At 33.4% G+C, this 26,176-nt stretch overlaps 1 protein-coding gene across 2 annotated transcripts in view; it reads right to left on the bottom strand.

Annotated features, from left to right (window-relative positions):
- LOC127699185 (tyrosine-protein phosphatase non-receptor type 21-like) overlaps nt 1-26,176 on the bottom strand; it is a 46,978-nt gene that overhangs the window by 10,708 nt on the left and 10,094 nt on the right. The window contains exons 4-15 of one of the 2 annotated variants that reach the window (XM_052202938.1): nt 22,216-22,313; nt 21,494-21,564; nt 20,688-20,846; nt 19,576-19,664; nt 16,991-17,072; nt 14,842-14,924; nt 13,984-14,037; nt 10,793-10,817; nt 9,576-9,645; nt 7,539-8,707; nt 6,845-6,967; nt 4,277-4,495 (exon numbers count right to left, since the gene is read on the bottom strand). In XM_052202938.1, coding sequence (XP_052058898.1) covers nt 4,277-4,495; nt 6,845-6,967; nt 7,539-8,707; nt 9,576-9,645; nt 10,793-10,817; nt 13,984-14,037; nt 14,842-14,924; nt 16,991-17,072; nt 19,576-19,664; nt 20,688-20,846; nt 21,494-21,564; nt 22,216-22,313 — 2,242 coding nt within the window. The remainder of the gene's footprint in view (nt 1-4,276; nt 4,496-6,844; nt 6,968-7,538; nt 8,708-9,575; nt 9,646-10,792; nt 10,818-13,983; nt 14,038-14,841; nt 14,925-16,990; nt 17,073-19,575; nt 19,665-20,687; nt 20,847-21,493; nt 21,565-22,215; nt 22,314-26,176) is intronic. The other variant, XM_052202939.1, reaches the window with a different exon arrangement.

Here is a 26,176-nt window from a genome sequence, read left to right as displayed (position 1 = left end):
CGAAAAGAGCGTCTGAAATCAGTTATTTTGAATGTTACGGACATCGAGATGTCAAGGCATATAGCACGCATTTCCTCTTTTAATACCAATATGATAACTTGTATGTCTTTAACAGACTTGGGGCATTGTGTTTCCACCAAAACCTTACCCTATTAGCGCAACAATATGTCTCTACACGACTTTTGTCCCAAGGATTTCGTATTTTTTCACATTTTCTCCAAAAGTCACGTGACATTTCGAAACATCCCACGTGACCAAAAAAGGACGAATTATCTTTAAACGTAATTTTCTGAAATATTTGATCAATTATCTTTCATATGAGCCCAACATGGCATGTGCATGACCATTGGTGCGAATGCAGTATTCAATTGAACTTTGATAGTGTCTTTTCGATAAGTAAAGGTCTAAAATGCCTGAAAGGGAAAGGGTTAAGCCAATTAACCCTTTCCCTTTCACACCGGTACAGCTTACCGGTGAAGCAAATTTTAAGATATTTTTTGGGCATTTAGTCTTGTTCCATCGTCATTTGCTGACGTACAGATATGGTTAAGGGCTCAAATCAATCCTCAGGATACCAGCAATATGATTGAATGTGCATCAAACTTCTATCATTATCAGTTCATAGTCAATTCGCCTCTTACTGACATGTATTTATTCTGTAAAAACCTTTTTTTTTCTTCGAATTTAAAGAATATTTTCAAAAAGAAGTGCATAGAAAACTATCCTTTTTGGGGGAATTATGACTTTTTTCAATAACTGTGCAGTGACTTTTTGAAGAATGGTATTAAAATAATAGTTCTAACTTGTACACTAGTTAAAAATGTAATTTCTAGTGTACCAGCGCAAACACAAACTTGAAATGCGCTAAAAATCCGTAGTCCTTTCTTAAAGATTTTATCGTAAAAGAGATAAAAATCACTGAAATGTCCTGAATTTTTTTAGCAAAGTTGAAATAGATGTAACAAAACATGGTTTCGTAAGTGTTTGGGTATGATAAAGTTGAAAACACTTTTGTTTAAATGAAGGAAAATGTATATGTCAATGGAAACAAGACAGATGAAGAACTGGATTCCTGCTATATTTGCGCAAAAAACCATGCATTTGGCCATTTGGCATCAAACATATATTATCTGAACACATAATTTCTAATAGAAAACAAGCTGGGTGAGGATCTTCATATGTTTTTTTTTTCACGTCTTGAGTAGTAGACTTAAGTACTTAAATTTCAATATATTCCTAACGATGCCAGTGGTGCAGGGGAATGCTGAACAAACCCAAGGCGGAAAGATCGCGTGTTCGATTCTCACTGCCGGAGGTTGAAAAATTATTTCCTATATTAAATGTAACTTAACTTAACTTTACTTTCAATTTCAAAAAGAAAAACCAACGAAATACTTATGTTTGTTTTTAAAAGAATGTGTGTGCCAAATTGCCCCCCCCCCCTTTTGCCCCCATTTACTTCCTCGGGTTCGGTCCAGGGTACGCCACATCAAGTTATCATTAGTAATTAAATGAAATTTCCCTTAGAAAAACAAAATTTAGGTTACTGCTTGACTGAAATCGATTTAGACAAAAAACTAGTGTCCGAGTTTGAAATTGGACGAAAAGAGCGTCTGAAATCAGTTATTTTGAATGTTACGGACATCGAGATTTCAAGGCATATAGCACGCATTTCCTCTTTTAATACCAATATGATAACTTGTATGTCTTTAACAGACTTGGGGCATTGTGTTTCCACCAAAACCTTACCCTATTAGCGCAACAATATGTCTCTACACGACTTTTGTCCCAAGGATTTCGTATTTTTTCACATTTTCTCCAAAAGTCACGTGACATTTCGAAACATCCCACGTGACCAAAAAAGGACGAATTATCTTTAAACGTAATTTTCTGAAATATTTGATCAATTATCTTTCATATGAGCCCAACATGGCATGTGCATGACCATTGGTGCGAATGCAGTATTCAATTGAACTTTGATAGTGTCTTTTCGATAAGTAAAGGTCTAAAATGCCTGAAAGGGAAAGGGTTAAGCCAATTAACCCTTTCCCTTTCACACCGGTACAGCTTACCGGTGAAGCAAATTTTAAGATATTTTTTGGGCATTTAGTCTTGTTCCATCGTCATTTGCTGACGTACAGATATGGTTAAGGGCTCAAATCAATCCTCAGGATACCAGCAATATGATTGAATGTGCATCAAACTTCTATCATTATCAGTTCATAGTCAATTCGCCTCTTACTGACATGTATTTATTCTGTAAAAACCTTTTTTTTTCTTCGAATTTTAAAGAATATTTTCAAAAAGAAGTGCATAGAAAACTATCCTTTTTGGGGGAATTATGACTTTTTTCAATAACTGTGCAGTGACTTTTTGAAGAATGGTATTAAAATAATAGTTCTAACTTGTACACTAGTTAAAAATGTAATTTCTAGTGTACCAGCGCAAACACAAACTTGAAATGCGCTAAAAATCCGTAGTCCTTTCTTAAAGATTTTATCGTAAAAGAGATAAAAATCACTGAAATGTCCTGAATTTTTTTAGCAAAGTTGAAATAGATGTAACAAAACATGGTTTCGTAAGTGTTTGGGTATGATAAAGTTGAAAACACTTTTGTTTAAATGAAGGAAAATGTATATGTCAATGGAAACAAGACAGATGAAGAACTGGATTCCTGCTATATTTGCGCAAAAAACCATGCATTTGGCCATTTGGCATCAAACATATATTATCTGAACACATAATTTCTAATAGAAAACAAGCTGGGTGAGGATCTTCATATGTTTTTTTTTTTCACGTCTTGAGTAGTAGACTTAAGTACTTAAATTTCAATATATTCCTAACGATGCCAGTGGTGCAGGGGAATGCTGAACAAACCCAAGGCGGAAAGATCGCGTGTTCGATTCTCACTGCCGGAGGTTGAAAAATTACTTAACTTAACTTTACTTTCAATTTCAAAAAGAAAAACCAACGAAATACTTATGTTTGTTTTTAAAAGAATGTGTGTGCCAAATTGCCCCCCCCCCTTTTGCCCCCATTTACTTCCTCGGGTTCGGTCCAGGGTACGCCACATCAAGTTATCATTAGTAATTAAATGAAATTTCCCTTAGAAAAACAAAATTTAGGTTACTGCTTGACTGAAATCGATTTAGACAAAAAACTAGTGTCCGAGTTTGAAATTGGACGAAAAGAGCGTCTGAAATCAGTTATTTTGAATGTTACGGACATCGAGATTTCAAGGCATATAGCACGCATTTCCTCTTTTAATACCAATATGATAACTTGTATGTCTTTAACAGACTTGGGGCATTGTGTTTCCACCAAAACCTTACCCTATTAGCGCAACAATATGTCTCTACACGACTTTTGTCCCAAGGATTTCGTATTTTTTCACATTTTCTCCAAAAGTCACGTGACATTTCGAAACATCCCACGTGACCAAAAAAGGACGAATTATCTATAAACGTAATTTTCTGAAATATTTGATCAATTATCTTTCATATGAGCCCAACATGGCATGTGCATGACCATTGGTGCGAATGCAGTATTCAATTGAACTTTGATAGTGTCTTTTCGATAAGTAAAGGTCTAAAATGCCTGAAAGGGAAAGGGTTAAGACAATTTGCATCCACAAGACTAGTTGTTTTGTTTTATTGTGTCTCTGGGTTGATATCCTATACTTTAATACCCCAAATCATTTATTCATATTTTGTTTACCGTGTAGCGATATTAAAAAGCATATGAATTTCTAAATAACTGCACATTATGAATGAACTATACTCATAAGAAGAAACAGAAATATAAACAAATAGGAAGACACTGGACCTTACCATACCAGTATGGAAAAAGTAATGCATTCTTTGTAAGACAGAATATTATTACCTTGTCATGACCTTCATATTAACATACCACAATAAATTGAACTATGCAGGCAAACAATATACCTATGATTTTTTAGACATCATTGATTATTTTTTTAAGACAAAGACCCATCCTAGCAAATATATTTCTCTTTAAAAACATTAAATCTTTCCATATTTTCTGACAGTGTTTAATGAAAATGGGATTTAAAAGTCTTTTTTATACACATTGATACTATAAAAGCAAGATGAAAAAATAAAAGACAACAAAAACTTGAACAGTTCCTTTTTCCATATCACTATACAATGTACACATATCAATATAGGAAATTTTAAAATGCAATGATCATTTGCAATGCAAAAATATATGTCTCAACTGGATATTAGACCATTAGTGTTGTTTCTTCCATTTTTACCTTTATATGAGAACCATTAACATATCCCGAGTGATTGTCTTTCCTTGGAGCAAGTTTTACTCTGGATGCATCATAAGGTAGAACATCTTTGAATCGATTTCTTTGCTCATTTTCTGGAAGTTTTGACACAGAACAATCAGTATTTGGATTTTTCTTTGGAATTTCCTCAAATTCTTTAAAAACTAAATTTTCAGATAACTTAGTTTCCAAAATTTTTCTCTGCAAAATAAAAAAATATACATGTACATTTAGAAGCACACTGACAGCTAAAATTGTTAATATCATATCATTCTTTTTATCCTTAATGATAATACATTTTATCCCCATCCCTTTCCGTCCAGTATATATGTAAGCTGTCTAATGCATATCTACCCGGTATCTTTTTATCCTTGTATAACTTCAAACTGGCAAAACCCACTCAGTGGTCTTGAGCACGACTACAGTGTGAGAGGTTGTGGGTTTGACCCTGGCAGAGTCAAACCCCAAAGACTTTAAAGTTAGGGGGAAAAACTTCAATAAAGAATTGAAAATACTAAAAATTAATCAAATGTTAATAACATTATGCACTGCACTTTATTGATAAGTTTTCAATTATCTATTACAGCTTAAAGGGGCATTAACTGTCAAATTTGTGGACTGATTTGACTCAAATTCTCATATTTGATTTATATCATACTAAAACATATATCCAAATTACAATAAGTCTAAAATAAACAATTAACAATGCATGGACTCAATAATACAACAATACAGCATTTTGTGTGTATCTAAGTCTAGACGCCGTTTAATTAACCATTGAGATGACCTTCGAAGACTGCTGACAGTCATATAACCCGATATAAACATAAATATAAATATAAATATATAGCGACCATTGCAATTGGATTTTTATAGGTCTGTTTGATTTCATGGGACAGGTTAAAATAAATTGGTTCGCCGAGCGCAGCTGGATACGACCGCAGAGGTCCAACCCTGAACAGTTTGGGCAAAAATAGACACAATATTTGTGCTTGATACAGGTCTGAATTTGGATTGTAATTACAGCTCTTTTCATAATGCTAGCAAGACAAAGGTTTGTTTGACTTGCTTGCTTTGTTTGTATAAATGTTTGTTCAAGCATTGTAATTAAGATTGACATCTGCAAACAATAAAAGTAGGCGGAGTTAAAACCTGTGTTAAGGTAAATTTGCTTAATTGATAATGTCCAATCAAATTTAAATATAATGTATACAAGTTTAAATCCGCCTTTTTATGTTGTTTTCAGATGTCAATCTTAATAAAAATGCTTGAGCAAACATTGATACAAACAAAGCAAGCAAGCCAAACAAAAGTTTGTCTTTCTAGCATTATGAAAAGAGCTGTAAATATTTGACACATAATAGGTTTCTGACACAGAATAACTGTAGTTAAAGAACTTAGAATTGGTTATTCAATTTATATTCAATTTACTGATTTTGTGCAATACACTTTGCTGTTGTGAATTGACATCCACCTCCCCCCAAAAAAAATTACCCCCCTTTTTTTTTGCTTTTGTGCAATACACTATGCTGTTGCGTATTGCTAAAATTAATATTCCTTAATAGTAACTTCTAAAAATAAAATGACAGCTAATCATCTCAACACAATACAACATTTTTTTATACATAATTTAAAAGCAGTGTAAGGGAGGTAATCAAAATGTTGTGTTTGGATTACCTCCCTTACACTGCTTTTTAATTGTCTTAAGTAATTGTCCATTAACCAGGAAACCCTTGTTTTTGCCCCTTATTCCTAAACGGTTTGAGCCATAACCCCCCAAAGCAAATCCTAACCATCCCTTTCTGGTAATGAATTTGTGGTATAATTTCAGAAAGATCCATACATCGTTCCACAAGTTATTGTCTGGAAACTAGGAAAATGCTTATTTGGGCCTCTTTTTGGCCCCTTATTCCTCATCTGTTAGGACCATAACCCCCAAAATCAATCCCAACCTTCCTTTTGTGATTATAAACCCTTGTGTTTAAATTTCATAGATTTCTATTTAATTATACTAAAGTAATTGTCCGGAAACCAACTGTCTTCGGACGATGCTGACGACGACGATGACGTGATACCAATATACAACCGCCAATTTTTTTGCGGTCATATAAAAATAAGTTAATCATAGTTTTTACCTGTATAAGAATAATTTTTTTGTGAATCTAATCAGTAAACGAAATTGTTTACCTTTGTTTCACTTTCAATGTTGACATTCTTTTCCTTCTAATAGCTGAACACGAATGTAGCATAACCCATCTCCAACTAAGGGGTTAAATTGATATTCAAGTTCATATGAATACAGATTCACATGAGGTCAAATTATTCACTTGCAAGTCAATAATACATCAGTAATGTTTTTGAGCTTATTTTGACAAATTTTGGTAAAACTAACTGCTTACAACGAAATATTACTTCAAAATTCTGCTTTTAGTAATACTTGAAATAAAAAGATTCCTATTCTAAATTTTTGTCTAAATCGTAGCTAATGCCCCTTTAATACTTTAGATTTGTTTTTGTTTTTTTTTCATTCAACACATGTAATAAACAAACCCTTTCATCTTTAGGTGCTCTACTTTCATCATTCATCAAAGCTAGAACCATTGGCCTTGACATTGACAAACCATTCATAGCAGCCATCTTTAATGGTCCCATTTTCAGCTTGATAGTACCTTCCTGTTTATACACAATATTCATTTTACACAGATTATACAAAAAAAAACTTTGTTGATTATCAGAAGAATATGACTCACTTAAAAAATACAATATTTATAAACAGCTCTAATGGAGCAGGAACTGCTTACCCTTATGAAACACTCACAATTTTAAGGAGGTTTGATTGACATTTTTCTGTGTAATGTTTCACTGTCTTGTTTTTGGTGTTCTGTCCCTTTTAAGGCATGTTTTTAATTGTTTACTAAGGATTGTCGTTCTTTATTAAGGTTTTTAGGTAATTTTAGCACTCAATTTCATTTTTAAAATAAACTTTCTGATATCTATTTTTGTGCATTGATTTACTGATGCAATTGACTTCCAGAAGATTTTTTTTTTATCTTTCTGTTTCCTTAAATAATTATGAACTGTTCTGTAAATATTTCAAACCATAATACACAATAAGGTGTATTTGTAAACTAGAACTTTTTTTTATTCATACAGTATATATGAAATCATATTTTTATTTCATTCATAAAACAACTTTTTCACAATTTTTGAGAAATCAAAAGACATAAAATAAATTATAAATTACTTGATCAGAATCAGAATCTGTATCCCTTTCAACTTCCTGATCTGGTTCCTGTGTGCTATCACTTTTAACCAGAGCTTCAACTGGATTCTCTAATCCTGCTGCTTTCTCTGTTGTCACTTCAGGTATGACAGATTTATCAGAAGAACCAGTTGCAGGGTTGTCTCCTGAACTCAATGAATTTGGATTAAACTGACCCGACCTATTAGCAATCATTAAACGACGGAAACTCTCCCTCCGTACAACAACCTCTTTAGATGTAGAGGGAGGTGGTGCTTTGTTAGGGGCCACATATTTTATTTGGATGGGTGTGTCCTCTGGAGGTTTATTATGAGCATCTTCTAATTCACTGTCTGTATCTTTCAAATGAAATGTTGTTTCTGAATAATCACTAGAGGCATCATCTGTTTCCACATGACTGATTATTATAGGAGGTGGATTGGTAATTGGTTCACTAGATGGATTTATTTCTTCCACATTCTCTGTAGGAAAGTCATGAACTCTGACCTCTTCAATAGATTCTGTATCAGGGGGAGGTAATCCCATATTTTTGCGAGAAATAAGATCAGGACTATCACTAACATTAGTTCTAGTTGTCTGAACAGCCAGATCTGGTGTACTACTACTTGTCCTGGGATATGGGGGTGGGGGTTTATATTGAAAAGGTAAAGGGTCATGGAATATATTTTCTGTAGGATATTCCTGTGGAAGTCCCGTTAACTCTGGAGAACTATACGTGGGCTGTATTATAAGGTTACTAGTTCGTTCTCTATATTGCATGTAATTCTGTTTTTCCTCTTGAAACACATTTGCATATAATGTATTATTGTTATAGTTGTGTATCGTCTCACTATTTACATAATCACTTTCTTGCCGACTATAATTAGAAACGTCGGACCCAATGTCAGGGTGACTGTACGTTATATTTTCCTGCGGTGCAGAATACATTTGTGAGTTGGAAATATTTCCTTTCTGTTGTTGCACACGGTGTCTCATGACTTGATCATAACTAGGACTTGGCCTATAAGCTGGTAACATTGCCTGTCGGGGATCAGGCTGAGTGGGACTGTTCTGAGATTCAGCACTATTGTATCTACGACTGCCTGTTTCTAAACTTTGCTGTGATTGTCTGAAAAAATCCTCTGCTGATGTAGTTGTTGATTGGGACAATTCTGTAAAAAAAAATTAATGAGTTATTGATATATCAATATGCCAAAGTATAATATGCATTATTGACTTATTGATGGCTACTTAATGTCTAGCAGAAAATATAACATGCATATTCAGAACACAATAATAAAAAAAATTTTATATCCTGAAATGTTTCAGACTGACAAGCTGAAGCTTTGTTTATTACATAAGGTCATAAGGTCAAAGTCTGTTTGAAGCATGTTACCCTTTTTAAGTAATTTATATTATATTTCCTGCAAATCAATTGTAGCTCTTATTTAAATGCTGCATGCTTGGTAGAGAGGCAGCGATTAACCATTTAAAAATTTTAACCAATTAGGGACTGTGCCCAAGACCTTTAGCACTAATGGCAAGCATGCTACTATGAGATTACTGATTGAGTTGCTCAACATTTTAAATCATAAAGCTATAAAGTTTGAAAACATATCCTGAATTGGTGACAAAATACTTCTTCCTTAAACTTAAACATATATACAATCATTAATCGTCTTACTTTAAAACTGCAATAAATCTTTCACAAAAGATTGGCACATTTACAAATATGAATAAAATGTTGTCACCGAAAATCCACTTCTTAATGTCAGGTAATGCTTAGTGTCTATCTAATGGATGGAGTACAAGACAAATTTACCCAATTAAGATGATAGGAATGGCCTTTATCAATAAAAACCAACATTTTAGATACCTCTAGCATCAAATGATCTAAAAATATGTATTGTCTTTGTTTGTTTAACTTCCATTATGAGTCAAAGAATTTTTTTATTAACAAGAATGAAGAATGTTATTTTAACAAAATTTTTACTGTCAATTGTCATGTAGGGTATCCCACTCCCACCTCAGTAAACATACCTTGATCAAACCTTTGGTCCTGTGATTGATACGAAAGCTGTGAATATGTTAATGAAGTCTGTGATTGTGTCTGGAATGAAAACGTCATATTTTATTTACAAACAATATAGAGAAAATTGGTACAACATAAGTAAGCAAAATACTAATGTCCTTGAGTTATCATCGTATCCCATTTGTAAATAACAGATTTTTAAAACTAAGTTCAACACAGCGATTAAATCAAAATATTCATTTCTTCTCCCATCCTTCCTTTTTTTCTTTAATGGTTGTATAAAAATAAGGAGATATGGTATGATGGCTTATGTGATGACAACTGTCTATCATAGAATATAGATGAAAATGTAAAGTTATCAAACTTGTTCATGATGGTTAATAATATATTCTGCCCCTGATTGACTACTGCTGTATTATTTGGGGTGAATGTAAAAATGAAGGGATAGCAAGAATTTTAAAACTCCAAAAAAGGGCAGCAAGATTAATTCTAGATGCAGTTCCTTTATCCCCCTCAGCCCCCTTATTTAAAGAACTTGGGTGGATGACAGTTGACAATAGAATAAAATACCACAAATATTTACTTCTATATAAATGTATGCGTATGGAAGCACCAATGTACCTAGTTCAAAAGTTTAAACTGAAATCAGATAATAATCCTTACTCCCTGAGAGGCGTCACTCAAGGTAATCTGATAGTTCCTAAGCCAAAAGCTGAGCTATTTAAGAAATCTTTTGTTTATTCTGGATCAGTGTTATGGAATGGACTACCAAACAAAATGCGTAAAGCTCAAAACACTTATACTTTTAAACAAAGTATCAAGAAGTACTTGACTACATGTACATCTTGAACAGCCTTATATCTTATCATGTTAGTAATATTACATTGAACTAATTGACTGTAAATTAACTATGTGTAAATATCTGTTTTTTGATTGTATTGTAATTTGTATGTGAGGGCCTCAGGGAAGATTAGTTTATTGTAACTAACTGAGTTTACCCTCTTTAAATAAAGAATTTATTATATATTATTATTATTAATAAGACAACTATCTATCATAGAATATAGACAAAAATGTAAAGTTATCAAACTGTCAAAGATCTAAAAGTATTGGTTTAAATATCCTACTATCATGTTGTCCACAAAGGGATGTGTAAAAATTTAGCAATTTATTTATTTAATCAAAGTTCTATAAATCATAATTATAAATATAACACAAATCTTACCAGAGGGTCCATTGGAGGTAAATCTCTGAAAAGATAAAAAGAAAAAATTAAAACGGGACAAAATTTATATTTATGAAGACTTAAAATCTTATCTAATTTGAATCTTCACATAAAAAAATCTCAAATATGAAAACAACGATGTTTAAGTACTATTGATCAAAACAAATACAGCAATAATCATAGAATGTACCCTGATGCATAATTTTCCACATTTCCTACTATTGTTCTATCTATACACATTGGTTTAATATGTATACACTACTGTGTCTTATACCATTTTTTATTATTTACACTTTCTATAATAATTAAAATTTCATTTGCTGTTTACAGTTTACATCTGATTAGATCATAGTTTTCAAGTGATCCACAAAAATTTTAATACTTTATTTTTATTATATAATCTTCCTTATGTAGGTGCAAGGTATGAAAAGCCTTCCTGTCAGTGAGGACCTGAAGTAACCTGACAAAGCATTTTACTATTCTTAAATTGCTCTGCATGATGTTAACATCTAATCTCAATCTTAAGAAATTTCCTGTAAATAACAAAATAATCACAAGCTTGGCATACAATTGACTAATTGATTGATGGTCCTGCTAAACGTCAGCGACAAATATCACATAAAAATTCAAGGTAATAACATGTTTAAAAGGTCATATTCATTCCCTGTTTAAGACCAGACAGACACACTTATTCAGATTTTTAATCTCCTACTTTACAATTTATCAGGCACCAGGAAAATATGTCATTCTACCTGAACACATTATTTTAACTCATAGATGACCAGTCTTTGCTTTAGTTCTTAAATCCTGTGTAATTGGTAGAGAAGCAAACTACCAGTTTTAAGTCCAAAGTTTAACCTGTCAAGGATTAAAACCACCACCTTCCTCACTCTAGGTATGCAATCTACAAGAAGACCATGGAGGCAGTTGCTCTCTTCATGAAAATTTACTATTCAACCATGATCATTTAATAAAACTATGCTTTTAACTGAATCATTGATAATTAAAGATAATTCCTAGATACATAACCAACATCAAAATTTGTATACTCCTCTGAAACTACATATCAAAAAATTTTGAAACTTTGTGGGTAATGCTAGCAGATCCAAAATCTAGTGCTAAGATGATTCTGAGAACTCTTTAAGGAAATCACATTTGTGCAACTTTCTTTCATAATAATCTATTTCTTCAAAAATTTATAAAACTATATACCGGTAAGCATCTAATCAAAAAACCTGTAAATAAAAACTACTAGAAAGTTAAATAAATGTGACAACGACATATGAATGTTAACATTCCCCATGAATACAAATGAATTATAAATGTTCCTGTGTTCCTGTTCAACATGGTTATAATTTGTTTTGTACCTGACAACACCAAACCTATCGATTTAGCAATTGCATTACAATTTAAATATCAATATATTTTCCTGTAAAAATTTGAGAGATTCAGATTAAACAAGAGTGCAAATGTTGAAATGTCTTGTCTGCTTAATTAATGATAACTGAATAATATGTTGACAGTCTTTAAGATAAGGGTCTTACTACATGTATCAAAAACACTGAAGCTTAATGAACTATGCAGTATTGGTTTTGCTCATTGTTAAAGGTTGTGGTACCTGAGTCAATGATCTAAGTTAGAAAACTAAATATTGACTTTATGATAAGGTCAGTCATTGAACTATGAAATAAGATCAAACATATGCCTCACAGAAACTTCACAACATTTTAACAAGTGAAATTTGCCATTGTCAACACTTTTGTTGCAGTCCCCACTGCTGGAATAACATCAATTATCATTTTATGCCAGGCCTGACAAAAATATATTTCACTTATCATCTCCCCTAACATGTGTGGTTGAAATATAATATTGAAGAGAACAGAATCAGAAAGAAGAAATATGGAGGAATATAAAAGAAGAAATATGTTATAAACATTATGTAGCAGTTGTAAGTATATTTAGGTTTCAATAAGAAATATTTAGATTTAAGTATATATTAGATTGGTAAATTGAAGATATATAGACATGATATATATGAATGTGGAAGCCTGAAGACATTCTATAAAGTCATTTTCAGGAGCCAAAATTTTACTCTTAAATTTTAAGATATGAGTGATTCCCCTTTCAATGAAGTAATACTATTTTACCTGAAATGTAGGTAATGGTAATAAACAGCTATTCCCTGCTAATTTTCATCATAAATATATTTATATAAATAACTTAACTACCATGGGATATGTATTGCAAACAAACTTATAGCAAAGCTGTCATTAACATGAAGATACTAACATATTAAAGTCATAAACAATTTTTTAATAATTTACATTTACTAAAGTTATTGTCCGGAAACCAAATGTCTTCGGACGACGACGACGACGTGATACCAATATACAACGGCAAAAATTTTTGCGGTCGTATAAAAAGGACCAGTATTACTTGATGACGAAGGGGAATATCTAAATTCAAAATTTTATAAGAGTCAAATTTAGACTTTGGTAAATGACTTTCTTCAAAAAGCTTTTTGGAATCACATTGGGAGAAATGATTTAGAAATCAGAATTGTAAGTTAAAAGAATAGTTAAAACCCTGACCTACATATCAGATTTACAAGCACAACCTTACAGCAAAATTTATCCTAATTTATACACAATATGGATTCCTTAATGGTAACATTTTTTTTAGAACAGAGCTACAGGAATATTGAGTTGAAGAATGCCTTACTTACTTTACTGTTAAGATTAAGAAAATAGGAGTAATGACTTTTGTGACTAACATTTTTGGTTACAAACACAAATATATAATGCATTTTGGAAGGGGAAAGTGTAAGGGTGCTTGGGTAAGTTTTCTCTGCTATATTTTAAAAAAAGTGAGGGAAAAAAAGTGACAATAATAATTCTTTAATAATTTAAAAGCTTTTTTCAACTCAGACATTTAAGATTAATAAAATTTAAATTAGTAGGAAGTCCTTTTCACTCATAAAATCAAAAATAATTAGAGAGAATTTTTGTTACCTTCCTCTATTATTCAAAATTGATTTAATGATAACAACCCCCCACCGTTAAAAATACTAAGTGTTGAAATTCTAGTGTTCCATAGTAAAGGAGATCTTATTACTAGTATGTATATCAAGCCAGATGATAATATAGATGTTAGTCTTGTCACCTGTTGAATCATGCATGAAATATGCTTACGATATATACATGTTGCCCGTCTCAGGAAATTCGTTCAAATCTACAACACTTGAACTGCAATCATAAACCATGCACAAGCAGTGAATAGGTGTTTTCTTAAAACTCAGCAAATAAATGATGGAGAAAAATAATTTTGTTGTTTGAGTAAAATTGTCGTATTTTAATTTGTCAGTTATGTACAAATTAAACCATTGTTATAATAATCTTTTACAACAAAAAATAGACTTTCATTTAGGTTGATAATTTTGTTATAATGGCAGCCCATCACAAACCAATACTTATTCAAAAATAAATTTTCCAAATTTGTGCATATTTAAAGTGTACTTCTCCTTTGATATACAACCACCCTTATCTTTTGCTACAATTTCACTTGTTTAAAAGGAGGCTGTATATAGAGGGTACACCATATACAAAAATTGCACACAAAAAAAAAAACCGAAAAGAATAAGCTGTGAATAGTAGATATTTTGACTACTCCTTACAAAATGAAAACAAAATACTATCCTCGGCCCAGATTTCTTTTTTTGACATAGTGGATTGGAAACACTCAAATATGTACATTTTTTAATATGAAAATAGAACTTTTGCAATAATTCAACAATCTGCATTGGAGTAGTTACAGTTACATGTATTTTTGATTTAATTTTCTTGGTAATCATCAACATTCATTCTATTCACTAAAATTGATGTGAGCATAAATAAAGTATTACCTTAATTGCAAATGAATAAATCTTTTAGTGCAAATGCATGTCTCCAATTGAACATTCAGGTGGGATGAGCTAAAGCCAATCAAAATGTGGGAGGAGCTAAAGCCAATCAAAAGGTGGAAGGAACTTAAGTCAATCAAACTTTTATTACCTTGGAGTTGTTTTATTCATCCTGTAAAACTTTTGTTGTAACAAACCGAATCTTCTCACATATTTTGCTGTATCACTATCTTCCTGTAAAAAGTTGAAGGTATACAAAATCTTAGTATTTCTTCCATTAAAAGTTGAAAGTACACATTTTTAGTATTTCTTTCTGTAAAAAGTCTTACATAAACAGAATTTTTCTCATTTCTTTCTGTTAAAAGTTGAAAGTATATAGTTTTTTTAGTACATTTAACTCTCGTTGTCTCGAACTGTTAAATGTTGTAAGTATATTGTTTTTTTAGTACATTTAACTCTCATTGTCTCGAACTCAGTTGACTTGAAATATGGATGAGTGGAAGTCTTCCCGTGTTCCTAAACATTGTTCCAAATAAAATATATGTATTTCGACTCCTGATGAGTCGAAATTTCAGTTGACTCAAACCAAATTTATGGTCCCAATATTAACAAAGGCATTCAAATTGTATTATTTATCTCAAACTAATACACATATGTCTAAACATGACTGTTGGGGATTTAAATGGATTGAAGAGTTCACATGACAATACACATGTAACTAAATTTCCGGTCACTGACCTCTGTATTGATTTATGACATTCTTTTCCCCGAGTTTTTACCTATGATTATTTTTCATCTCCATGATAACAAGTGAAACTGCGAGCTACTGCTCACTGATGATACCCCCAGCCAAAATACTTGACAGTAAACAGGAAGTTGTTGAGTGATGAATTTGAAAACGCATCACACGCTATAACTGACTTATATAAACACTGAAACCAAATCTCAGAAATCCTTGTAATGTAGTTCCTGAGAAAAATGTGACGAAAATTTTCAACTTGGATGTGTTGTGTTAAATGATGTAAGTTTTCGGTAAACAGGAAGTTGTTGAGTGATCAATCTGAAAACGCATCACACGGTATAGCTGACTTATATAAACCCTGAAACCAAATTTCAGAAATCCTTGTATTGTAGTTCCTGAGAAAGATGTGACGAAAAATTTTCATGGGATGGATGGACGGACTGACAGACTGACGGATTGACGGATGGATGGATGGACTGACGGATGGATGGACAGACAGACAGAGGTAAAACAGTATACCCCCACTTTTTTAAAGCGGGGTATAACTAATTAGTGATACATAGTTTATGAAAACTTATTTATAATGTTTGAAAAACAATTAACCGTAATCATACACTTATGAGCTTGGTTGTGCAGAGTAGTGATTAAGACTTAGTGATCAACTCAAATCTTTAATCTTTTTGTACTTTATCTTGCACAAAAAGATTGAAATAAAAAAAAATGGAAAGAAATCTAAATTTTCTAAAATCTCTTTTATACGAGAATGAACAATTTTGTCAACTTTGAATCACGCTAAGATCAATTGAACAAGTGAAACTGCTAGCTACTGCTCACTGATGATACCCCGCCCAAATATTTTGGTAAACAGAAAGTTGTTCGAGTCATGAATCTGAAAACGCATCACACGGTATAGCTGACTTATATAAACCCTGAAACCAAATTTCAGAAATCCTTGTATTGTAATTCCTGAGAAAGATGCGACAAAAAATATTCATGGGATGGACGGACGGATGGATGGACGGACTGAAGGATAGACAGAGGTAAAACAGTATAACCCCACTTTTTTAAAGCGGGGGTATAACTAATCTTTCGGCTTAAAACTACAGGAAAAAAATGTAACTGTTCATGTAAGAGACGCGAAATCATATAATTTTATTATAACAATTAAAGAACTTTACATACAGATACATTGATCTCAGACCAGAATATCAATCCCCTTCCCATATTCAACAGGATTTTTTTTAGCCTTATCAAGCTAAGCAAGAGTTGTAAGCAAGAGTTGTATCCCTTGTTTTGTCAAATTTCCAGTATTGAGTTTGAGTTGAACTACTGTTATCTTGAAATATTTCTCTGGTCCAACTGACTTTGAGATAACGAGAGTCTACAGTATTTCTTTATGTTATAAATTGAAGGTATTTTTTTTCAATGCAATACTAATGACATTAAAAATATGCTTTTTTCCTTTACTGATGGTACTTATTATACTAAGATAAGTATCTCATGAAGTATTACTTAATAATTATATAACACAAAATCTACATAAGAATTATAACATTACCATATGGTACTGAGATGAACTTTTGGATGTGTCTATTTCTAACGTTTTCTTACTCTGGTTAAGACGAGCTATTTCATTCCACCTGAAATAGTAAACATAATTACTATAATTAAACAAGCATTCTCAGAGTATTGCATGGCAATACATAGTCCACTACCGGTTAAAAATTCATTGTATTGAAACAAAATGCTAACTTGATCTATAACTTGTCATGGTGTAAACTATATAACAAATATCAAGTAAAAATTGTGGAAAACTGATTATTTAAGTAAATTTTTTAAGTCTAAGGACCATAACTCTGCACACAAATTCATCATACCGGAACAAAATTCAAATTTGATCTGTAACTTGTCATGATAAAACAATACACCAAATATCAAATCAATATCTTCAAGCATGCAGAAAAAAATTCAGCAATTTTTCCATTTGTAAAGGGGCATTACTCTAGAACGGTAAAAGTGACGCCACCAAAATTCAAACTTGATCTGTGTTTTGTGGTAATAAGCATTGTGTATAAGTTTCATAACATTATATTGAGGCAAACTAAAGTTAGAGAACGGACACGAAAAATTCACCAATTTTTCCATTTGTAAAGGGGCATAACTCTAGAACGGTAAAAGTAACGCCACCAAAATTCAAACTTGATCTGTGTTTTGTGGTAATAAGCATCGTGTATAAGTTTCATAACATTTGGTTGAGGCAAACTAAAGTTAGAGAACGGAAACGATAAATTCAGCAATTTTCCATTTGTAAAGGGGCATAACTCTAGAACGGTAAAAGTGATGCCACCAAAATTCAAACTTGATCTGTGTTTTGTGGTAATAAGCATTGTGTATAAGTTTCATAACATTTGGTTGAGACAAACTAAAGTTAGAGAATGGAAACCAATTTTGGGATGTACGTACGTACGTACAGACGGACAAGGGTAAAACTTAATGCCCCCTCCGCTACAGCGGGGGCATAAAAAGTGTGGAAAACTGATTTGCCGGACTGACGGATGGACAGACAGACAGACGGAGTGCAAACCTAAAGTCCCCTTCGACTTGTCGGTAGGGGACTAATAAAGTTTGATTAGTAGGAAATATGTGGGGAATACATCAATGAAAATGCAACCTGACTATACAAATAACCAAAAGATATGCTCATCTTGGATATACTTTATTCTCACAACTTTCCTGGAATAGCAATCACACAAATCTCTCTCTCTCTCTCTTCTCTTTAATTAATGCAAAGTTAATTGGACGAAATGCAGACTTTCTTTCAATAGCTAGCACATTTGTATAAAAACCTGTTTCTTGAGTTGTATAAAAACATAATATAAAATAATCAATTTTTCTTTATAAAGTTTGTTCACTTTCTAATTTTGTGCCATTAAACATTCATTAGAAACCAAAATGGTCAAGATGTAAGTTAACTCAAGTTAATGAAACATGATCTATATTTGGCATAAAGATGGCAGACTCTCCCAGAAGCACCTTTTAACCTCATATACATCAAGACAGCAACCAGACTACACAATCAAAGCATTTGTGAGCACGGAAGGGTAACCATTGCTTTCATTTTTGGAATATGAACTTAACATTGTATCTAGCAGTGAATCACAGTTAGACCAATTATATTTTTTTAATTGGAGTTATCTTTCCTTTGATCATAATTATGCATTTGCAGCTGAACCTATTTTTATATCTGACAGATAGATTCAAAACTTCATAGGGAAAGAATATACTTTTCTGTTTCAACCAATTTTTAATCTCATGCATTGGAATATTAATATCAAGTATTATAGTTGTCTATCGAAATTCTACATGAAAACTTCAATGGTAATAGATCTTTTTACCTAACAAATCACTAATAAATACTGTATAGTGGGTTATTTTTTCATGGGGTGTTAATGTTCTCTTATTTTGGCGGTAAAATGAAAATCGCGCACGAAAATTTAGACATACATTCAGTACTTCCAAATAGGTAAAGCGTTTTGTCAACGATCTATATTTTCCTGTAGGCAGGTCGATAATGGTAATCTTGTTTTAACAACATAAATATCAAAGGGCATTGTACATACATGTATTTTATAAAATGAGTTTTGAGTTAAAATATATACCCTCATTAATTAGTGTCAAATAATTAAAGAGTGTAAGGTACTCTGTGAGGTATTTTAACCTTATTAATTAGTGTCAAATTATATAAGAGTTGAAAGTTCACTCTTGATATTTTTATAACCTAATAAGTCAAAGGTCCGGTTAATTTTGTAATTAATCAAGTGTAACATTTACAAGTAGCTTATACACCTGTGACAAATATCTGAATTGCCAGTATTCTTTTGATTAACTGTATCAGAATATAATCAATAAATAACAGGTCAATCGGATAGAAAAATTATTTAATCATTTCAATAGACACTAGTTTGATTGACCTTTTATTTACTGCAACCATTTCAGTATCCACCAAAATATATAATTGGGAATTGAGAATTCGCCAAAATAAAAACCTCCAAAATATTTCGTATATTTGCCCCTAAATCACGAAATTTTACACTCGTGAAAAAACGCCACTATACATTAGTAACAATTTATAGGGAATCTTACCTGAAAAATACTGTAGCCTCTCCATGAAGATATCGGGCAAACATTCCCTGATAAAATGTTCCTAGATAAAGTTCCCTCCCTTTCTCATCCTACAAAAAACACAGCAAAACATAGTATACATAGTAACTTGTCATTTGATTTCCAGTTTACATTTGAGAATTTCTCTTAGAATTTTGTTGGACATTTTCTTGCTTTTTCATTGCAATTTCTTATAGAACATCAATAAATAAAAGAACATGCTATAGTACAATTAAGAATCTCCTGTAGGGAACCCTCCTTAGGTAACACGGTCACATCTAAAAATTGCCTCAGGGAATCCGGTCTCTTCTTAGGCATGTTGTTTGAAAACAACAGCAATCCATATAACAAATTTAAAAAAAATATTTTTAAAGGTCACAGGTCCTCTTACATGAGGCATTAGGTTGCAAGGTTGCCTGCCAAAGCCCAAGTTTGCAGGTCGGATTTGACCATGTTGGAGTCATAAATTTTCAACAGTTAAAAATGGTAAATGCAAAACAGTTTATTGATTGTTGAAGAAATTTTAAAAAAAGTTGTCGGTTCCATAGTACATAAATGCCGAATACATAAGAAAATCTGCAATAAATTCACAATTTTAAAGGTTAATCAAAATCTGATTTGAAATATTTCATGGATCAGTTTTCCTGTATGTGAAATGTATAATGACTAAAATTGAATAATTAAGCCTGTATAAGGACTCAAGCAAAAATGTTTGGCAATTTTTCTCTGAGTGCTAACTATGTACTTTAGTTATAAATTAGGAAGTAAAAATGCTAACATGCTAAAACTGCTGACAACAAAGGGACAGAATCTATAACCTTATAGCAGTACTTTTGTGTCAAACCCTTTAATGTTTGTAACTTTTTTCCATGGCATTTTATTTGATGTCTGATGAATATCCTCCTTAAATCCCATCTTTTTCAATCAGGAAAAAAGATTAGCAGGGCCCCAGCAGCAAATTATTTGTGCCCCTAAATTTTATCTGAAATTGACAGTGCTAATGTTTATCTTTTAAATTGTGGGCAGTTGTTCCTCTTGATGGAAAATGTTAGTTTTTTTCCTGTCAAATCAGTACTTAGCCTATTTGCAATTACCTTAGCAGCATAGTAATCCATTCCATACCCATCCATCATCTGTATATCCTTGATGTAATTGATTTCAGCTTTAACATGATGTACACCATGTAAATTTATGTAACAATTCAAGGCTTCATGCATCATTTCTGTAACTGTGGTCTCATCCTTACACATGGTCTGTTAAAAACAAACTTTTATTTAGGGCTGTTCGAGGAATAGTTGTATGGGGGCTTGGAAGGCACTTTTATTAAAATAATATGGATGGTGATTATTTCAAAAAGATGGCCTGAACCAATATAGGAAATAAACAATTTAAAATGTTATTCATCATGGAGTAAAATAAAAATTGCCTTTCAACCCCCCTATACATCTATTTCTGGAATTACCCTTATACAAAAATTACGAAAAGATTAAGTTCAGTGGCCAAAGAAGCAATTTTGTTCATATTTCATTAAATTTGAAAACTAAGACTATACTGTGATACTGTTTGAACTTGTGAAAAAAACCTAAAAAAAAAAAGATACTACATAATGCATTGATAATAAAAATGTTTTTTTTTATGGACAAGAGATAACCCACTGCTGATGTTATGTACAAAAATGCTTTCCTTCAAAAGTAAATTATGCTGATTTAAAATAATAACACAGCATAAAGATATTCTAAGGAGAATAATTTATTCTAATCCATTTTACAGGAGTCATTTTTTTCACCCATTTTTCTCTTTTTATAAAGATAAAAAAAAAAACAACATCCTAAGCTTTTTACCAGATAAATATGACAGCGCAGAAATTTGTGACTTAGAATAGTAGTAACACAAAAATTACCTTAGGAAACAAAGCGTTATCTTTGAAGTAATCTTGAGCATTCTTATCTTCTTGATAGTCATCAAACTCAGCTGGAAAGATAAAAAATAACATTATAGGTAAATAAAAATGAAATAACTTTAGTGAGCAAGTTCACAACACCCCATGCCATACACTTATTCAAACAAGCACCAGCTCTATAGTCGTTTTACATCAAACTTAAATTCTTGTTAGAATAAATCCTGTAATATTATGTATATAAAATTTTTTTCTCTATTTCAATGCAGTGTAAAAGAGATCTCTCTGTCACTGAATGTAATTTTTATTTGTTTACAAATTTCATTCCATTTTCAATTAATTGTGAGCACTTGGGAAGAAATGAGCTCAAAATCAATAGTGATCCCCCGTTTTGAGTCAATCCGATGGAATGGTACTGCGATCAATTTCAGAAGAAAAAAATTTGTCAGGAAAAATAACTTGTAAGTCAAGAACATTTCAGTATAACTTACAATCAATGTTTGAAAGTAATAAGTTTTTTTGTGAAAAGAGCTACTGAAGTTTTTCTCAGTGACAATGACCTTTGAATTAATAGGGATCTTCCTCTCATTATATATGAGGTATATTTATTGAAAGCTGATAAGAAGTACCAAAAAAAAATAATTTATCAATGTAGAAATGTTTGACTATATATCATGTATATTATATTAAGGTTTTTTTATAACACATCGTCAAGTGGACTTTACCTTGTAAACTAAGAGCAGAAAGACGAACAGCCTGATCTACAGACAAAGGAATTCTTCCATCCACAATATCATTTTTCAGTTGGAGGAAATATTGAAATCTACAAATGTAAAAATATACAAATAAAATTGAGAATGGAAATGGGGAATATGTCAAAGAGACAACAACCCAACCAAAGAGCAGAAAACAGCCAAAAGAACTTTTAATACTATTGTTTTCATTTTAACATGTATGAATAACCTTAAATTAGGGAAGCAGAAGTCATTTTACAAAATCATCAAAATCAAATATAACATTACTTTAGCTAATAGCAGGTCAAACATGTCTTGGCTTATTTTCTAGAACATATAACTCAAGAAAGTAAAAAGTAAGGAATTAAAGATCAAGTATTAGTTTTTCTATCTTTCAGATACATTGTACAGACATTATTAAGTTGATTAAGGTTCTGCCACTGTATATATGATGGTAGTGGATAATAAAATTGTCATAATGAATTGTAACCATCTGCTTATATATTTTTGTCAAGGGAAATAGCTTCTAGGTAGGAAAACTGCCTATACAAATCAAGTGGAATGAGCCTGGTGTACTGGGAGTAGGAAAGCTGCCTATACATTCAAGTGGAATTAGCCTGGTGTACTGGGAGTAGGAAAACTGCCTATACAAATCAAGTGGAATGAGCCTGGTGTACTGGGAGTAGGAAAGCTGCCTATACATTCAAGTGGAATTAGCCTGGTGTACTGGGAGTAGGAAAACTGCCTGTACAAATCAAGTGGAATTAGCCTGGTGTACTGGGAGTAGGAAAGCTGCCTGTACAAATCAAGTGGAATGAGCCTGGTGAACTGGGAGTAGGAAAGCTGCCTATACATTCAAGTGGAATTAGCCTGGTGTACTGGGAGTAGGAAAATTGCCTATACAAATCAAGTGGAATGAGCCTGGTGTACTGGGAGTAGGAAAGCTGCCTATACATTCAAGTGGAATTAGCCTGGTGAACTGGGAGTAGGAAAATTGCCTATACAAATCAAGTGGAATGAGCCTGGTGTACTGGGAGTAGGAAAGCTGCCTATACATTCAAGTGGAATTAGCCTGGTGTACTGGGAGTAGGAAAATTGCCTATACAAATCAAGTGGAATGAGCCTGGTGTACTGGGAGTAGGAAAACTGCCTATACAAATCAAGTGGAATGAGCCTGGTGTACTGGGAGTAGAAAAACTGCCTATACAAATCAAGTGGAATGAGCCTGGTGTACATGGTGTACTGGGAGTAGGAAAGCTGCCTATACATTCAAGTGGAATTAGCCTGGTGTACTGGGAGTAGGAAAACTGCCTATACAAATCAAGTGGAATGAGCCTGGTGTACTGGGAGAAGGAAAGCTGCCTATACATTCAAGTGGAATTAGCCTGGTGTACTGGGAGTAGGAAAACTGCCTGTACAAATCAAGTGGAATTAGCCTGGTGTACTGGGAGTAGGAAAGCTGCCTGTACAAATCAAGTGGAATGAGCCTGGTGAACTGGGAGTAGGAAAGCTGCCTATACATTCAAGTGGAATTAGCCTGGTGTACTGGGAGTAGGAAAATTGCCTATACAAATCAAGTGGAATGAGCCTGGTGTACTGGGAGTAGGAAAGCTGCCTATACATTCAAGTGGAATTAGCCTGGTGTACTGGGAGTAGGAAAATTGCCTATACAAATCAAGTGGAATTAGCCTGGTGTACTGGGAGTAGGAAAGCTGCCTATACATTCAAGTGGAATTAGCCTGGTGTACTGGGAGTAGGAAAACTGCCTGTACAAATCAAGTGGAATTAGCCTGGTGTACTGGGAGTAGGAAAGCTGCCTGTACAAATCAAGTGGAATGAGCCTGGTGAACTGGGAGTAGGAAAGCTGCCTATACATTCAAGTGGAATTAGCCTGGTGTACTGGGAGTAGGAAAATTGCCTATACAAATCAAGTGGAATGAGCCTGGTGTACTGGGAGTAGGAAAGCTGCCTATACATTCAAGTGGAATTAGCCTGGTGAACTGGGAGTAGGAAAATTGCCTATACAAATCAAGTGGAATGAGCCTGGTGTACTGGGAGTAGGAAAGCTGCCTATACATTCAAGTGGAATTAGCCTGGTGTACTGGGAGTAGGAAAATTGCCTATACAAATCAAGTGGAATGAGCCTGGTGTACTGGGAGTAGGAAAACTGCCTATACAAATCAAGTGGAATGAGCCTGGTGTACTGGGAGTAGAAAAACTGCCTATACAAATCAAGTGGAATGAGCCTGGTGTACATGGTGTACTGGGAGTAGGAAAGCTGCCTATACATTCAAGTGGAATTAGCCTGGTGTACTGGGAGTAGGAAAACTGCCTATACAAATCAAGTGGAATGAGCCTGGTGTACTGGGAGAAGGAAAGCTGCCTATACATTCAAGTGGAATTAGCCTGGTGTACTGGGAGTAGGAAAACTGCCTGTACAAATCAAGTGGAATTAGCCTGGTGTACTGGGAGTAGGAAAGCTGCCTGTACAAATCAAGTGGAATGAGCCTGGTGAACTGGGAGTAGGAAAGCTGCCTATACATTCAAGTGGAATTAGCCTGGTGTACTGGGAGTAGGAAAATTGCCTATACAAATCAAGTGGAATGAGCCTGGTGTACTGGGAGTAGGAAAGCTGCCTATACATTCAAGTGGAATTAGCCTGGTGTACTGGGAGTAGGAAAATTGCCTATACAAATCAAGTGGAATTAGCCTGGTGTACTGGGAGTAGGAAAGCTGCCTAAACATTCAAGTGGAATTAGCCTGGTGTACTGGGAGTAGGAAAATTGCCTATACAAATCAAGTGGAATGAGCCTGGTGTACTGGGAGTAGGAAAACTGCCTATACAAATCAAGTGGAATGAGCCTGGTGTATTGGGGGTAGGAAAACTGCCTATACAAATCAAGTGGAATAAGCCTGGTGTACTAGGAGTGGGAAAGCTGCCTGTACAAATCAAGTGGAATGAGCCTGGTGTACTGGGAGTAGGAAAGCTGCCAATACAAATCAAGTGGAATGAGCCTGGTGTACTGGGAGTAGGAAAGCTGCCTTTACAAATCAAGTGGAATGAGCCTGGTGTACTGGGAGTGGGAGTAGGAAAACTGCCTGTACAAATCAAGTGGAATGAACCTGGTGTACTGGGAGTAGGAAAGCTGCCTTTACAAATCAAGTGGAATGAGCCTGGTGTACTGGGAGTAGGAAAACTGCCTATACAAATCAAGTGGAATGAGCCTGGTGTACATGGTGTACTGGGAGTAGGAAAATTGCCTATACAAATCAAGTGGAATGAGCCTGGTGAACTGGGAGTAGGAAAGCTGCCTATACATTCAAGTGGAATTAGCCTGGTGAATTTGGAGAAGGAAAACTGCCTATACAAATCAAGTGGAATGAGCCTGGTGTACTGGGAGTAGGAAAGCTGCCTGTACAAATCAAGTGGAATGAGCCTGGTGTACTGGGAGTAGGAATACTGCCTTTACAAATCAAGTGGAATGAGCCTGGTGTACATGGTGTACTGGGAGTAGGAAAGCTGCCTATACAAATCAAGTGAAATGAGCCTGGTGTACTGGGAGAAGGAAAACTGCCTATACAAATCAAGTGGAATGAGCCTGGTGTACTGGGAGAGATTGACAATAAAATTTACTTCATAAGTGCATAACAAAACACTATGGGAAAATCTGAATTATGGTATAGGTTGTTATGCAGGGAAAATTCATAACAGCTTACATACATGAAAACATGTTCTTTCCATAGGATTGTAAAGGCAGGTATACAGGTTGTCAAACCAAGGAGTTGTTTCCCTTTGCAAAATTCTAAAATTGGCTAAAAGTCAGTTATTTTGAAAATAGTCTATTCAGGCTTTTAGATTGATTGCTGGAGTGTTGATCCATTATGTCCAGTTGATGGCTTCTGAAAGGTCTTTTCTTGCCAGGCTAAAAACTGCAACTTAAAATAGAATTTT

This window comes from Mytilus californianus, unplaced genomic scaffold (assembly GCF_021869535.1).
Source record: "Mytilus californianus isolate M0D057914Y unplaced genomic scaffold, xbMytCali1.0.p SCAF_4, whole genome shotgun sequence".
NCBI lineage: Eukaryota > Metazoa > Mollusca > Bivalvia > Mytilida > Mytilidae > Mytilus > Mytilus californianus.
This window is presented reverse-complemented; position numbering and strand designations above follow the sequence as displayed.